The sequence below is a fragment of the Gopherus evgoodei genome, chromosome 12 (assembly GCF_007399415.2).
Source record: "Gopherus evgoodei ecotype Sinaloan lineage chromosome 12, rGopEvg1_v1.p, whole genome shotgun sequence".
Taxonomy (NCBI): Eukaryota; Metazoa; Chordata; order Testudines; family Testudinidae; genus Gopherus; species Gopherus evgoodei.
Window position 1 is genome coordinate 42,892,919 of NC_044333.1, and position 17,618 is coordinate 42,910,536.

The following is a 17,618-nucleotide window of genomic DNA, read 5'->3' on the forward strand; positions in this document are numbered from 1 at the left end:
TTTTCTTCCTGTGAGGAAAACCCACCTTTTTCAGAGTCACTTTGGCGATACCTGCTGTGCAGGTCTTTCCTCTCCTCAGGCCATCTTTTACCTAGCTCTCTCCCAGTGCCAGGCGCCTTTCTGCACTGGTTGGCAGGACCCCCGCAGAACAGAAAGTATCCAGCACGTAAACAGTAAATCACGGGGAAGCTTCCCCGGTTAGGGAGAACAGGAGGCTGGGTGATGAAAAGGGAACACTGCAGCAGGATGACAGGGCTGTTCTGTTCCCCCATCCTGTCAGCGGATGTTGGAACCCTGTAGGGTAGTGCTGGCGTGGTTCCTACTCACTTGCTAATCACCCTGCCCATAACAGAGCCCGTGACTGTCTCTGGCCAGCTGGAACCACAGTCTTGGACAGAGGTCTCTGCAGGGAAACTCTAGGAGCAGCCAAATGCAAGAAGAATGCATAGGCTGAGATTTGTGTTTGTTGCTGTTTGCTTTGTTGATTTAGTGTAAACCTCTGAAAAGGGGTAAATAAAGGCTTGTAGTGTGTGTAGATGCTGTCCAGACCTGGGCAGGAATACCTTGTGCTAACAAACACAGAGGACACAGCATTGGCATTGTGGTCCTTTAACTGTTAGATCAGTTACTTCCTGTGGTACTTCTCTGTTGCCTTCTCTCACGGAGATGTGGGAGAAATAATTTGCCCCGTGAAATTAGTTGCTCCTTATTGAAATGTTGGGCTGCAGTGACTTTAAAAATGCTGGTATTGTTTTCTCATTAGGAAGTACATCATAAGAATCCCAGAGAATTGACCCTCTGAAATGTTGCTGAAAACCCCTATCAAGAACCACTCTGCGAGCTATGCACATACTTCGTTGCTATGCCTAGATTTTTACCCATAAACACCATTTTTATTCTATTATTCCACATTGCAAACTCCTCAGATTCCTCTTAAGAATATCTGCCAGCCTCTCTGGCACCTCAGTGAGGAGGGAGGAGCTGACCTCTGTCTCTCACGTTTAGGGTATAAGAAAAAACCCATCTGGTGAAGCTGGGAGTTGAAAGAGCAAGGAACCATGGAGGACATCCCTGAATGCTGCTGCCTAGCTCAGACTTTGGCTCTGTGCTGCACCATTCCTTTGAGCTGATGCTTTGGGAATTAGCTAAGAGCTCTCTATTCTAGAAAGTCATCTTCAATGTATTTGTTTAATAAGATCTGCTGCATAAATGTTCTAAAGTGACCTGCTCATGCAATCTTAGTTTTACTCCCTTGTGCATCCGTCCTGTGCATTGACTTAGGCCACGTCCAGACTAGGGTATTAAAATCGATTTTAGATACGCAACTTCAGCTACGGGAATAATGTAGCTGAAGTCGAATTTCTAAAATCGAGGTACTCACCTGTCTGGACGGCGCGGCATCGATGTCCGCGGCTCTCCGTGTCGATTCCGGAACTCCGTTCGGGTTGATGGAGTTCCAGAATCGATGTAAGCGCGCTCGGGGATCGATACATCGTGTCCAGACTGGACGCAATATATGGATCCCCGAGCAATCGATTTTAACCCGCCGATGCCACGGGTTAGTCTGGACGTGGGCTAAGGCAGGAGGCCTATGGGAAGGAACAGTGTGCATTCAGATAACTCCAGATGGGTGCTCAAAGGGGCTGAGTTGAGCCTGCATGGGCAACCTACATTCTGGAGTTTCTTAATTTTCAGGTGCTTGGCTTTCCAATCTAACTGTTTTGAACATAGCCATTTCTGTATGTAATTTCCTATGCTTTCGAAAAGGAAAAGGTTAAAACATATGGGCATGCATAATGCATCCTCAGTAGCATAGGGATTGTGAACTTCAATATTTGTTACTGGCCTCTTGAGCTCCAGGACAGAATGGTTACCGAATTGGCAGCAGGGGAAAGGGTTTGTCCCAGTAGGGCATGGGTTTCCGGGGCTGGGTGTTGGATTCAGGGGATAGTTGGGAGGAGTCTTGCCTGGCTCTCTTCCCCTTCCTTCCCTGCTGCAGCTTACCTGGCATCTCTCTGTTTACATTGTGGTGTCTGCAGCAAGCAGCAGCAGGGGCCCAATCTAAAAATATTTATTTGGTGGTTGTTTTGGCAGGGTGCCACATCTTGCCAGAGATTTGCTAGTGACAAAGGGGAGTTGGGGATTTTTAACCATTCACCTCAGCACAATGTGAACAGCATTTCCTGGGACAAAGAAAAGGCACTTCTCTGGCCTAAGGACTTTCCACATTCAAACTTCAAAGGTGTGCTGCAAACAGTAGAGGTGTTCAGAGCCCCTCAAAAAAAAAGTTACATTATAAAAAAATCTTGCAAGTATTAAGCAACCTAAATATAGGATTTGTTTCCAGCTCTCCCTATAATTAACAGATTTCACACTCTTTATTATAGATGGTTGTGCTGTGTATTCTGGGTACTCTGAAAAGCTGATAATTTTCCAAACCTATATTTCCCATTATCTACTTTACCTGACATGCAGCTGCATCCAGCTTTATCCAGTTAACCTACATGGAAATCTGTGACTGACTGATACATGAGGCCAGTGTTGTTAATGAGCAGTACAGGGTTTTGGTATCCCTGTAACTAAGCACATGTGGTGCTGAGCGGTGTGTGAACATGAACCTGTATTTCTCCTCCCTCAAGGGCACCCACTTGCAGGCTTCCAGCTCCCAGCTGTTACTTGTGGGCAGAGGACCACCTCTCACTCCCTCCTGACAAGGGATTTTAAGGCTGCGCAGCTGTTTGCCTACACTACTATCCCCAGCAAGCCAGACCGCTGCCTGTACTTTGCCTTCTCTCTCAGGGCTATGCCCAGGGTTATCATGCAGCTCTTTCTGAGCAAGCGCACACTTGTTCTAAAGGTAAAAGCAATACAGAGCAAACCTATAAAACAATAAAGTAACATCTACACATGCTAAAAAGCTTACTTGAGGTCACCCCTTGGTTCCAGCCTAGGGCTCTGATAGATGTTAGTCTGTCAAAACCCACAACTGGCTTTTCCTCATGGTTACAAGTTCATCCCTGTTAGATCCAGAATGAGAACAAAGGCCCCGAGACAGTTAAGCTTAGCTGTTTATCCAAATGGCTTTTCTTTGTCTGTTGGTCTCTGGAGAATCCAGTTTGAAACAGAATAGCTGAGGGTCCATAGGAGGTAGTACCTCTCTGGAGGTGGTATAACCTGAGTGATCTGCCTTGATCATCCCATCCTATTTTCACTTCCTGGAGGAGCTGTGCTAACCTTCCCCCCCCCCGTGGAATGCATATAGTCCGTAGCTCACATTTAATACAACGTGGCACCCAGAGGTATTGCTGGAAGTTGCCCTATCTGTCATGGGAGTGCAGAAAGGGTCAGTGCTCCAGAGTCTGTTGGGGCCATGATAATTGGTTTCTGTCTGTCTCTCTCCCCACTAGATTTCCAATTAGCCGGAGAATCAAGCTATGAATGCAGCCAGTCCTCGGGGGCTAAATAAATGTTAGACTGCTCTGTGGAGGAGCTGCTTCTGGGTCATCCTCCGGAGGTCCCTCTTATGCTTTGGGATTAGCATATTTACACAAATGAGAAAATGGAGGGTGTTCCCTTTTAGCCTCTGCAAAAGAGGCTGGAAAAGCACCAGCTATGGGGGAAGAAGGATGGGTCTGGGAGGGGCTGAGTAGACTATGTCATCCCTAAGTAGCCCTGATAACCAGGGGGCCTTGTCTGAGATCTTGCCCTTCCCTACCAACCCCAGCTTCTAGTTACTGAAGTTGAAGCTAGAACAATTCAGACTGGAAATAAAGTCAGTTTTTAATGGTGGAGCCATTGGAACAATTCACCAAGGGGCATGGTGGCTTCTCCATCACAGACCATTTTAAATCAAGATTGGATGTTCTTGTAAAAGATCTGTTCCAGGAATTATTGCGGGGCAGGTCTCTGGCCTGTGTTACACTGGAGGTCAGATGAGATGATCACAATGGTCCCTTCTGGCCTTGGAATCTGTGAATCTAGGAATAAACTCAATCAGCTGAACAAGTGTCATAAAAACAAATTCCAGTGTCAGCAGAAGCTACTCCAGTAACCTATACACTAGACCACTTGTCTTGCTTTATCCTCCTTTCCATGCACTTCAGCAAGCCACCTTGGTAGACGGAGACAGGGATAAGCTTCTGTGCAGTTCCAGACTTCCCCTAGGTTGGGGTCACAGTGCTGTAGTCCAGCTGCCCACTGGGTGTTTGAAGGCAGGGTACTAATGCAGGAGGTGGTGCGGTTTGCACTTACATTATTGATTCATATGGTGGCTGTGGATCAGAAGGCCTAGGTGCATATTTACAAAGTTAAAGCCTTTCTTACATAACTTCCCACAATGGGGAACACTCGAGCTGCTGCTGCCTACAAAAATGTTTGCCAGGAGTCATGTCCTCACTGAAACCAGGGCTCACACCTAACCCAATGAATGTCACCTGAGGCCCTGCTGCTGGCTGGCCGGTGGCTGGGGCAAGCCATGAAGGAGCAAGGCTTCTGGTAGTCGAGCTCTTTCCTCTCCAGAACACTGACCTGGGCAGTCTGCACCTCAGGGTGGCTGCCAGGGTCATGGCCAGCAGTGGCAAGTGTCTGCCTGTCTCTCACCCGATGTTGCTCCCTCTTTTTGGGGTGCCATCTGTGGATCGTTAGCAGAGGGAACAGTTTCTCACTGTGTCTCCTTTTGTTTTCCTCCTTTCTCATCGCTTCCAGTCTTGGTTTACTGCCAAACAGCCTCTTGTGAAGGGCCGCCTAATTAACCCTGTGCTAATTAACAATTTAAAATTACACAGCACGGCTGTTCATGTTTAATTCTCTGGAAGCTTGGACAACAACAGGAACCCTCTCCTCTCTCCTGCTCTCCATTCTCTGCTTTTCATGACTGCAGCAGCCTCAGCTCTTGAAGGAAGTAGGCTGTTGTAGACCAGAGCCTGCCCCCAGAGGTCAGCTCTTTGCTGAAGCACAGTGAAGGAAGCTGGCTTCAGACCAGCTACTAGCACTGGAAAAATATTGGAACAGGGATCATTTGAGGGGCAGGGGGATAGGGCTTGGGGGAGTGAATGCTGTAGGAGATCACCCAGTGAGAAGCTGGGATTGACTTCACTCATGTTCTGGACAGGCAAGTGGCTGCAAAAGGAACTCTTGTGATTAGTGGAGGCCCTTGGTGAAAGTATTAGGAATATTTTTAGTGTAATTTGTTGCTTCACACACCTGAATATGGTTTAATCTTGGTAAGAAGACATGGCTGTTCCTGCGGCTGAAGATACTGGCCCATAATTCCTCATCATCTAATCACCAAATATGCCCAGACCCTTTCTGGGAGGCCTTGAGATGCAGAGATTTAAAAGGAAAAATGTAGGGACTGGGGAAGAATTAGACCAGTGGTTCCCAAACTGGGGTTCATGAACCCCTAGGGGGTTGCAAAATGTTACAGGGGGTTCTTGGGGGGGAAAAAATTCCCTAGTGGCGGACAGAGCTGTCCCTAGGGAGCCCCTAGACTTCCAAGAGCTAGGCAGGTCAAAGCAAGCATATTTATTACACTGAGGAGATATAAACTTCAAGACTCCTTATAAGAAATGGAAAGGGAGGTGGATATTTTTTGCTGTTCTTAAAATTAAATAGGCAGCTAGTATTGTTTTTAAAATTATTATGAAGAACAAGTTTTAAGCTTTGTTGTAATGTGCGTCGTTTGCCCAGACTGCTCAAGACCTGAATGCGTGTGTAGGAGGAACTCTTTGAGTTGGCTTCTTAAATATCTTTATGCTGTTTCACATCTGATACTCCTTGATGAAACATAGGAGCCTTGTCTTATAACAGGCTTATTCAAAGTGATACAAGCTATGAAAGTGAGATCTTGGAAGAGTGTTGCCATTTTCATAATGTAATAAAAATAGTGTAATGATAAATAATAAAGAATAATAGTGTGTAGTGAGCATATCATAAAAACAAATTTTCTATTTCCATGATCACTGCTTTGATAATTTATACTCCGATAAAGGATAAAATCCCTGGAAATATTCATTTTAAGGAGAGAGTTCATGAGATTTGACATTTCAGTGAAAGGAGTTCACAGGTTGTTAAAAGTTTGGGAACTACTGGATTAGACTTAAAGGGTTATGACTGACCAGGAACAGAGGCAACAAGATATAGGAGGATTGCCTGAGCCCTCCTGCACAAGCATCTTTTGTACACTTCCTCATCCTCTTAAAATTCTCTTTTCTCTTCTTTGCTGTTTATCAGCCAGTCAATAAGGAAACCTCGGTCTTACTTAAGGAGGTAGAAGTCAACTCGTCAAGTCGATCAGCACTGTCTGTAAACGTGGGTTCCCATAAAATCAATGATCTTCAGTTCGAGAAAGAGAACAGTGTGAGAGCCCAAAGCCCACCTGTGCTTCCATACCCTGCATAGTTAACTGAAGGAAACACCTCTTGTTCAATCCCTCCTCTAGCCTCTTCTCCCACCTTTGTTACACAACCCCCACAACTATCCTTCAGGCGTTTGTCACTCTCAGCTCTTCTTTCTTGGCCCCATCCCAGGAAAGAAGGTCTGTTCTTGGGGCTGAAAGGAATGAGCAAGAAAGCTCCCAGTCACAGAGCCCAGAGGACAGAAACCTGTCCAGGGGCCAATGGAAATAGTGCATTCAGGGCATTCTGGTTCAGGAGTTTCTCACTAGCAGCCGTCTGAGATTCAGAAAAATCAAAAGACAAAAGCAAGGAGATTCTTAAAGCAGCATCTCCTGAGCCAGTTAACTGGCTGAGTGGAGGAGGGTTGTTAGAGCAACGCAGAGGCAGAAAAGCCCACCATTAATTGGTAAATGCTTGCAGGTTTCTCTGGACTGGCCTGGCTTGGAGAGGAGATTGGCTTGCCTGTCAATAAACAAGTCCCCAGTGCAGCATCAAAGCCGTAGTCCTTTATCAATCGCGGCCTCCTCTTCCCGCATGTTTCTGTAACTTACCAAGCATTTACGACATTGATTTTACAATCAGGCTGTTAACCTTCCCACCTCATTGCCCTGCTAAACTTTTTGGCCCGAACTGTCAATCAGGCATCTTCCAGCCAATCAGATGCATTCCCAGAAATAGTCTGGAATTTTGAGTGGCCCTATTCTTGCTTTAACTATTTCTTGAGAAGGCAATTGCATTTTCTTATTTAGTTCTGTCTCGATTACTTTGACTTTTGTTTAACAAAGTAATACTGTGTTAATGGGGAATGAACACTTGTTTGTATAGCAGCAAAGAGTCCTGTGGCACCTTATAGACTATCAGACGTACTGGAGCATGAGCTTTCAGGTGCTTCATCAGGGCTGGGGGAACCTGGAGCTTTGACGGGGCTAGGGCAGGGATTTAAAAAAGGCCCAGAGCTCCTGCCACTGAGGAGAGCCCGAGCCCTTTAAATCCCAGTCCCGTCCCAGCCCAGCCCAGCTGCTGGAGCTGCGGCCAGGATTCAAAGGGCTCTGGGCTGCTCGCAGAGCGCCATCTGTGCGGGATTTAGAATCCCCCCCCGCGGCCACACAGTGAGCCGACGTTGTGCAGGCCTGGTTCACAGTCTCGCTTTTTTTCACCAGCCTGAGAGCTTTGATTAGCGTAAGCGATCAAACTGCTAGCCAGAGGAAGAGAAAAAGATGGAATCCCAAACAGGGTCCAGGAATAGCACCCTGAAAAGAATCCCAGTAGGTTGGGATGTGAGAGAATTGGCTTCTCACTTGGAGAGGCTTATCAGCTTTCTTGCCAGTTTACTACTTGCAAATTTTGTCCTGGACATAGCGTCACAGAAATTGTAAATTTTACCTGTGGGATTGGTGTGAATGGAGTGGACTGGAGAGATTGAGGGGATAACTCAGACGAAATTAGAGTGCATGCATGTGTGTACATATGTATATGTAATGAGAGAGGAGGAAGTGATAATATATTGAAGGAAGAAGAGAACTACATAGGGAGAGGGAAATATAATAACATGGAGAGGGAGAGAGAGAGAGACAAAGGAGAGAAGAAATAGCATAGATGGCAAAGTCAGGAAAATATCCACCACGGTCCATTATAGGAAAGAAAAATAAAGATAGGTGAAGAGTGAAGCCGGGGAAGAAAGAGCAGGTCTAACAAATTTGCCAAGTGATGCATTACTCAGGTACTTTGTTATAGTCAGTAATGATTCAAGAACCACTTTTTGTGGCATTCAGCTCGCTCTGCAGCTGGCCAGATACTGCTTGGCAAACATTCACTCAGTGAATTTGTCCAATTGCACATGTAGCCAGTATTTTTCTCTCCTATGTCACCAAGCCCATAGTAACATTTAAACTGTATGAATGGAAAGTTCATTTTATGTATTTGAATGGTGTTACAATGAAACATCGTACCTGCCCAACAGGGCTCAGTTACTGAAAGGGTGGTTTGGTTTTGGGTTTTTTACAGGTATTCTTTAAATTTCAGGGCATACAGCTTTGGGAAGAATGTAGCAGCGCAGGTGTCTTTAACCATAGCGACTAGGTTCAATCCTTGGGTCAGATAAATTTACAAATTCAGATCCATGATAGTTTAGCACTTAATAAAGTATTGTTACATTTTCCAAGCATGTAATAAAAGATTACGAATCAGTTGTATTGAAAGAGACCCAAAGTTGGCGGTAGACAGCTAATTCTATTGGAGTTTTGTAAAGTAACAGGGCTGCAAAAAAGCAGAGTGCAAGTGTTCGCTTGTATGTACAAAAGCATCGTCTCTATGGATCAGTGAGGTGGTGATTCCTCTCAGCTGGTCTGGGCGTGGGGTGATCAAACCTGGAGTATTGTTCAGGTTGTTCTGGCACCTCCTAAGAAGAAAGTTACAGATTAACTGGAGGGAGTTCAGAGAATAGCAACTAAAATGACCAGGGAGCTGTAGAAATGATTTATGAGGAAAGGTTATTTTAAAAATGATGTAAGTATACATGCGTTACTTGGATTGACTCAAAGAGACCTAAGTAGACTAAAATATAAAATTAAGAAATGGAAAACTTAGGCTGAATATCACATAAATTCCTGACAAAGATGTATTAGGGTTTGAAGAAATCTCCCAGGGAAAGTCAGGGAAACTCGGTACTGGGGACATTCACAACTAGTCTGGACAGTTCAGTAGCGCTGCAGGAACAATCCCTGCATTGGCTTAAGCGTATTCTAGATGAGGTTTGCGAGCTCTGGTTTCTGTGCTCATTGTGGTAATGAGGTGCTTAGCAATGACTTCTGTATGTCCATTGCAGTTGCTCCAGAGCTCTACAGAAAGGAATTCCTGCCTCCTCCATCCATGTGGCGATGCCTCTATGTACATAACCAAAACCGGCTTGTCGTAATTTGCAACAAGGTCCTGCTGATTGGCAGTCCGTTGTTAGTTGTTGGTGGCTGTTTGCATTGTGGTCGTGCCTAGTGACTCTGATCCAGGACCAGGGCCTTGTTGTGCTAGGCACTGTGAGTACATACATATCAAAGGCGCACTCTGCCGCAAAGGGTTATCAGATAAGACACAACCGATGAATGCAACAGTGTGGGAAGGTGAGGTAATAGTGAGACAGGATTCATGTTGCATGCAGCAGCCACTGGACACCAGCTGCACTGCTGTCTTCAGGTGTTTGTAGGTATCATGTCATAGGTGGATTTCAAGGAAAGTCAGAGGATAACATACTGCTACTGTGGATTTTTACAGGGAGCGTCTCCCATGAAAAAATGGCACCATCGGAGAGAGCACCAAGATGCTTGTTTGAAAAATTGTCAGACTGGCAATTGTGGCTGGCAGCTTTGGCCCAGGGATGGGGGTTGATGGCTCAGTAGCATATAAGATGAAAAGTAGGAAGGGTGGTAGTCCATGTCCAGCTAAGTACGTTGTTTAATATAATGGGGAATGGGACCTGTGCCAGGATGCAAAGGGATGTAGTAGGGTCAGGGCTGCCGGGGGTGGGGGGCGGCAAGTGGGCAATTTGCCCCGGGCCCCACAGGGGCCCCCCAAGCCCTGGCCCAGAATCCCTTCCCTGGATAGAGGTGCCTTTTTTAATTTTTACTCACCCGGTGGCACTTTGGTGGGGGGGGGTCCTTCAGTCGCACCGCGTCTTTGGCGGCAATTCTGCGGCAGGTCCTTCAGTGCTGCCGAAGACGTGGAGAGAGTGAAGGACCCGCTGCTGCCACCGACTCGGAGCGCCGCCTGGTGAGTAGTAGTGCCTTTTTCATGTCCCCTCCCCCACTTTACCCAGGCCCCCTGAATCCTCTGGGCGGCCCTGAGTAGGGTAACATGGCTGAAATGACAAGCCAGGAAGGTGATGTCTCCAGCAGCATTTTGAATAGATTTGGTGGCATTAAGAACAGCAAAGAGATGGTTGTAACAGTAAAGGCATGAGATACTGTGGGCTTGGATAAGTTTTATAGCTAGAGGGAAAAGCTGACTCGTAGAGCTGATGAGCAGGAAGAAGTGGTAGGATTCACACAGCTTGAATGTGTGGGCTCAGAGAGAGAAGTAGAGATGATGGGCCTGAGTGGTGAGGAGGATGGTGGGGGTGGTGACTGATAAGAGTTGAGATGGGCAGGTCATGTAGTTGTGGCCATGCAGAATTGAGTTGCTAGCTGGACATCCACAAAGGGGTGTCTGACAGGAAGAGATTTTAGCTTGGACAGGAGACTTGTCCGAAGTAGCAAGGTAAATCTGAGAGTTACCGGCATAAGGAAGATAGTTCAAGCCATGTGTTTGAACGAGAGGTGGGTATAGCTAGAACTAGGGACCTCTAGTGAGCCCTGGAGCAGGTGTGACACAAGGCTGGGCCGGAGCATTGTAGGATGACCCTAGGACTCGTTACCCATGTGCAGATATGTGCCCAGCACGCCCAGTGCTCTGTAATGCTGAATGGCTTCAAACAGAGCCACAGTAGGGTGAAGGGATCGCAAGACTTGTCCACAGCTAACTCTGGTGAAATGCTATAGTGCTTCGTGCGAGGCGCAGCATTTGGCTCATCGTCTCCTTAGATACAACGTGTGTGTGTCCTTTCCTTTGTTTACAGACTTACGCCTGAGTTGCCCATAGCTGGGTTTGCCATGTTGAGGTTAGACGACTTCTGTCAGTTTCAGAAAGGACAGTTGAAGTGAACTTTGAGGGAAAAGTTGGGACCAGCTGTCACTTTCACTTCTGCTGGCTCTTTTAACCAATTTTCAGTTCATGTCACAGTTCAGTTCAAACTGAGAGGAATACATTTTGTAAAGAAGTATAAAACAGAAATCCAAAGGTATTACATCTGCTCTGTTGTGTGTGTGTGTGTGTGTGTGTGTGTTGGGAGGGGTGGTGGTGGCTTTTTTTAAAATCAATCCATTTGTCTGGGGAAAAGATGTTCTGTACCATCTTTCAGTTCCGTCACTTGCTCTTTGTCCCATCATTTACTGTTTGCATGGCCAAGAGGTCATTTAGTCTTTCCATTCTTCGTTTTCTTACAGTGCAAGAGCAAGGGGATGTCCAGTGGAATTGGAAAGTAATTAATATGTTTAAAGCAATAAAGGGAAATGATGTTTTTAAATAATGCACGATTAACCTGTAGAACTCATTGCCACAGAATATCACTGAGATCAAGGTCTTAATAGGATTAAAAAAGGATTAGACACAGCTGATGAGGACATCTAGTTATATTGGACAGTAGAAAAAAAATGGGAGAGGTGTAAACTCTCATGCTTCAGGGCATAGCCAACCATTCACACATGGGTTGGAAAGAAACTTTACCCATGAGCAGGTTGTGCACTGTGGGGTTTCTTGCCTCCTCTGATACTGGCTCCTAACACAGGATACTGGTTAAAATGGGCCCTTGATTTGATCTGGTTTGGCAATTTCTACATTCTTAAATAATTTCATATTCTCTCTATGTGCTTGGCTGAATTTAACTGCCTAGATATCCAAGTTGTTAAATCTCTGTGAGTGCAATGTCCTATGAGTTTGAGGACCTTGGGAGTTGGTCCAGGTCTTAGTGGTCCATGACAAAGATGGATGTGTGAAGGGTACAGCAATGTTCTCTCTATTCCCAGGACTTTTAACAGAAGAATGTGCCTTGAAATGGCAGGATCCAAGTTCAGGAGTCACTTGCTCTGTACGTGTGTGCTAGGAAAGTGTGTTAATTCCCCTGGTAGTAAGGAGAGTGGAAGGGCCTCTGTGGCACTCTCCATAGAAGTTTAATGTTGCAGCAGTTAGTTTCATTATTTCATTGTAGCTTCTTAATTCAGTTTCCACTCAAAGGCTTTTCTAGTTTAAAATTGGCTTAAATTGCATCATTTTTAAAAAGATCCTAAGCTGCTTAGGGATACAGTGTAGTTACTAGTCTTTGGGGGTCACTGCACCCCGGCCACACCCAGTGCCTCAGTCTTGACTCTTCCTTTTTTCTACCTCTGTCACTAAGTTGCAAAAGAGGGGCAAGGCCACCTTTTCTTCCTCCAGTAAGGAGCTGGTTTTAGTGCTCTTTCAGCTCCCAGCATGATTGTTCTCCCTGGCTTCAGTCCCTTTGTGTTATCCTCATTACCTTGGGTTAGGTCTTGCATTTCAGAAGCTTATTAGTGGGGCGCTACCTCCCCTCCAGGGCTTTGGATGCTCTAGGATGAAATGGACTGTGCGCATTATAGCGACTGCTGTGTGGAAACGCGGTGTGTGCCTTCTCTAACTTATTCGCCTTTCTCTTTCTTTCTGTCTCCCCCCTCTCTCTTTGCCTTTAGGTCCAAGCCGTAGTGGGTGCAATGAAAGCTCCATGCAGGCCTTATCATGGAAGGCTGTGACTCGCCTGTCATCTCTGGGAAGGACAATGGGTGTGGCATCCCTCAGCACCAGCAATGGACTGAACTCAACAGCACCCACCTCCCTGACAAACCCAGTAGCATGGAGCAGTCCACAACCGAAAACCACGGGGCCCTAGACAGCCTGAGGGTCCCCTTTAATGAGCGCATTCCAGACAGCACCAACTCAGCTGGCCCCAACATTGAGTCCACTAGCAAAGAGGTCAGCTGCAACGAATGCTTGGCCTCCTTTGCCAGTTTACAGACCTATATGGAGCACCATTGCCCCAGTGCCCACCCACCTCTTCCACTGAGGGAGGAAAGTGGGAGCGATACCAGTGAGGAGGGGGACGAGGAGAGTGACGTGGAGAACCTTGCTGGAGAAATAGTCTATCAGCCAGATGGCTCCGCGTATATTGTTGAAAGCGTCAACCAGTTGATCCAAAGTGGGGGAGCCTGTGGCAGTGGCAGTGGGGCTCTCCCTTTGTTCATTATGAACTCTCTACCCAACGCTGGGGGCAAACAAGGAGAACCCTCCTCTGCTGCACCCGTGTACCCACAGATCATTAATACTTTCCACATAGCCTCATCCTTCGGGAAATGGTTTGAGGGCTCAGACCAGTCCTTCCCGAATACCTCAGCCCTGACGGGCATCAGCCCTGTCTTGCACAGCTTCCGCGTTTTTGATGTGCGACACAAAAGCAACAAGGATTACCTGAACAGCGACGGTTCTGCCAAAAGCTCCTGTGTATCCAAAGATGTTCCCAACAATGTGGACCTGTCCAAATTTGATGGCTTTGTGCTCTATGGGAAGAGGAAGCCCATACTGATGTGTTTCTTGTGCAAGCTCTCCTTTGGGTATGTCCGCTCATTTGTGACCCATGCAGTGCATGACCATCGAATGACTCTGACTGAGGAGGAGAGGAGAATTCTTAGCAATAAGAACATCTCCGCTATCATCCAAGGGATAGGCAAAGACAAGGAACCCCTTGTAAGTTTTCTGGAACCAAAAAACAAAAACTTTCAACACCCTTTAGTTTCCGCAGCTAACCTCATAGGCCCTGGACACAGCTTTTATGGGAAATTCAGTGGCATTCGAATGGAAGGGGAAGAGGCTCTCCAGACTGGCACTGCCAGTGGAGCAGAGCAGCCACCATCAGGCATCTTGGCGCCTGGTGCCCTCTTGAACCTTGGTGGGCTGACCAGCTCAGCTCTGAAAACCCCAATTACCTCAGTCCCCCTGGGCCCGCTGGCTTCCAGTCCTACCAAATCCTCAGAGGGAAAAGACACTGGGGCAGCAGATAGTGAGAAGCAAGAAATGGATGACCAGGATAGCCTCTCAGAAAAGGCAGAGCCAACTGAGGAGGTGGAGGGTGAAGAAGAGGAGGATGTGGAGGAGGAAGAAGAGGATGAGGAAGAGGAGGAAGAGGAGGAGGAAGACGATGATGATGAGGGTTGCAAAGGACTGTTCCCAAGCGAGTTGGAGGATGAATTGGAAGACAGGTCCCATGAAGAGTCTGGAGCTGTGGCAGGTAGCAGCAGCAAAAAGGACCCTGCTCTCTCAAACCAAAGCATTTCTAACTCTCCCTTAATGCCTAACGTGCTCCAGACCCTGTCAAGGGGCACAGCTTCTTCTAGTTCTAATTCTGCTTCTTCCTTTGTCTTTGATGGTGCAAACAGGAGGAGTCGTTTAAGCTTTAACAATGAGGGCGGTGGAGCCAGCGTGGCAGAGGGCAGCAGGAGGTTGGACTTCATCGATGAAAGTGCCAGTAAAGACAATGCCACAGCACCAGAACCAAATGAGAGTGCCGAGGGTGAGGATGGGAGCTACCTCTCCCATCACCAGCATGCTGGTCCCCTCTGTGAGCTTGGGGGTGGGGAGTGCCCCTCGGGGAGTGGCGTGGAGTGCCCAAAATGTGACACCGTCCTGGGCTCCTCACGATCACTAGGCGGCCACATGACCATGATGCATTCTCGCAACTCGTGTAAGACACTCAAGTGTCCCAAGTGCAATTGGCACTACAAATACCAGCAGACACTTGAGGCACACATGAAGGAGAAGCACCCCGAGCCAGGTGGCTCCTGTGTGTACTGCAAGAGTGGACAGCCACACCCCCGGTTGGCACGGGGCGAGAGCTACACTTGTGGTTATAAGCCTTTTCGCTGTGAGGTCTGTAACTACTCCACTACTACCAAAGGCAACCTCAGTATTCATATGCAGTCTGACAAGCATCTCAACAACATGCAAAACCTGCAGAATGGAGGGGGAGAGCAAGTCTTCAGTCACACTGCTGGGGCAGCGGCAGCTGCTGCGGCAGCGGCAGCAGCTGCGGCAGCAAACATTGGTAGCACCTGTGGGGCCCCCTCACCCACCAAACCAAAAACCAAACCAACCTGGCGTTGTGAGGTGTGTGACTACGAAACCAATGTAGCTAGGAACCTTCGCATTCACATGACCAGTGAGAAGCATATGCACAATATGATGCTGCTTCAGCAGAATATGACCCAAATCCAACACAACCGGCATCTGGGCCTTGGCAGCCTGCCCTCCCCAGCTGAGGCTGAGCTGTACCAGTACTACCTGGCACAAAACATGAATCTACCCAACCTGAAGATGGACAGCAGTTCCTCTGATGCCCAGTTCATGATGGGTGGATACCAACTCGATCCCACCAATCCTATGGCAACTATGGCTCCATCTCTAGGTGAGGTTGAAGTGTTTTCCTGGTTTTGCTGCTGTCGTGTCTGTGTGGGGGGAGAGGGATTTTCTTTTTACCACTACGCCCTGTGGGTGACTGAGGTGCTGTCCATCCCAATCTTTTCTCCAATCCTATTCTGAAATATCTATAGCCTTCCATGCAATACATACACAGTTTAGTGAACTATGGAAGGGATAGACTCTCCTCCATTCTCACCCTAATTTTTTCTTATCTTCAGAAAATCTTGGCACCCTCTTGTGTTCCCATGTATTTCTTGTGAATTTCAGGAAACTCTGTTGATAAATTGAATAGGGAAACAGTGAAGCCACTGAGAGAGGATGCAATGGGTGGGCATTGCTGATTGGATTGTTAAGGGGTCTCCAGTACCTGCAGCAAAGGCACCTTCTACTCCCTCCTTAGTTTGGAGAGGGGGAAGCATACTATTGAAGGGGGGTTTAATGAGAAAGGGGAAGGTCTGATGCTTGGAAGTTACATTGTATTAGTGAGGGTAGATGTTTGTTATGGGGATCTGGATCTGGAGAAGTGAAATATATTGACAGTTGTGAGGTCAGGATAAACGTGATTGACAGTTGTGATAGATGCTTGTAGAATGAGTGATATTTGCTTGGTGAAGGGAGTGAGTAGAGACAATTGCAATGGATGCTGGTTTGAGATCTGAAACTCAAAGCTTGAACACCGAGAGTTGTTAGGATAGGAAGGGTTGGACAAAGGTTGGCTGGTGTAGGGAAGGGAGGTCATCTGTTTATTTTAAAGGGGGTTTGTCATCCACACAGCATGTTCTGTGAATAGGCATATTAATGGCACTTTATTACCTGAAAACAAGACTTTGTTATACATCTATGCATGCATGTTGGCATCAGAATTGTCAGTAAAGGCACAGTCCTTGCCCCAAGGAATTTACTATCTAAGAATAAAGTTAGAATTTGGAATGATGGGCTAAATCTCCTCTTGAAAGTCTGATACACTGCTAGAGTCAGTTAAAAGACACAACTGTATCTTCACCTACAGGAATCCTTGCTATGGTACACCCAGTATGCATCCATCCATATGTATTTGAGCTGCCTATTGCCAGTCCAATATGAAATAGTGAAGCGTAATTGAACTCTACCAGATCAGCTCTGGCAAGGGTCTGTAGCACTTACCAGCTGAAATAACCCTTTCTCTGCACCCCAGTTCACTATAACCACAATTATTTGACATTGCTTTCAGAAATTACATATGCAAGGAGAGCACCTACTTTATCCTACATTCCTCTGACCTGACCTCTTTTTCCTGAACTCTGTCATTTGTAATTTTATTCATCCATAGACCAAACTAGCCTGTCCAATGTCCAAGACCGTTACTCCTGACACACTATGTTTTGGGTTCCCAAGACTCAAGCGTCTTTTTCCTGTACCTTTGTAGCCTTTACCTTATTGCTGCACAGAGGGGCTTGATGATCTTAAATTTTCAAAGCCTCTGTTTGTTTGAGAGAGGGGAAAGAACACAGAACATCAAAAAGGAAAAGAAAAGGAAAACTGAGGAATGGAAGGCACTACAAACAAAGAGTAATTACAGTTTTCTTCCGCGTATCTCTTGTCCCAGCTTGCGTCCTTGCGGAAGGTGGCAATGGTCTTGTCTTTGCTGTGACTTTTTTTAATCGTTCCAGGTTGCCAGTAGAAACTATATAAAAACATTTATAATGTAGCTTGTTGACGTTGTCAACATTATGGGGAGTCACCATGTTTAGGGTTTCCTGAGACATACCCCTCTCAAAGTCCCTAGCCCTGCCTACCTTAAGCTCTAGAGAAGTGTTCCTGAGAGGAAGTGGGCGTAACCTAGCTGGTGTCGTACTGTTGAGTGACTCCAGCTGAATATGAGCATCTTGAGTGAGTCTAAGCTCGTTGGGGAAGTGATTTGTGACTTGTGCACTTTATGGCATTAGGATCTTGGCTACAAATCTTGAGCTAGGAGTTGCAGGACAGAGGCCCTGCCTTGCCATTAAGCACTAGACACAATTCTAGCTTTTCGGATAAATCTTTTACTTTGGGTCTATTGGAGTGGCTTTGTTCTGCATGGATGCTTTTTAAGACCCTTCCCCCTCATTCCTTAGTCATCTGTCCCTTCTTTTTTTATTTGCTGCTTATAAACATATTCATAATCATTGTTTTGGTAGGTAG

At 46.6% G+C, this 17,618-nt stretch overlaps 1 protein-coding gene across 1 annotated transcript in view; it reads left to right on the plus strand.

Annotated features, from left to right (window-relative positions):
* ZFHX3 (zinc finger homeobox 3) overlaps positions 1-17,618 on the plus strand; it is a 233,352-nt gene that overhangs the window by 12,578 nt on the left and 203,156 nt on the right. Inside the window, 1 exon segment of the mRNA XM_030581651.1 lies at positions 12,683-15,444. Within this exon segment, the coding sequence (XP_030437511.1) occupies positions 12,729-15,444 (2,716 nt within the window). The 5' untranslated portion in view covers positions 12,683-12,728.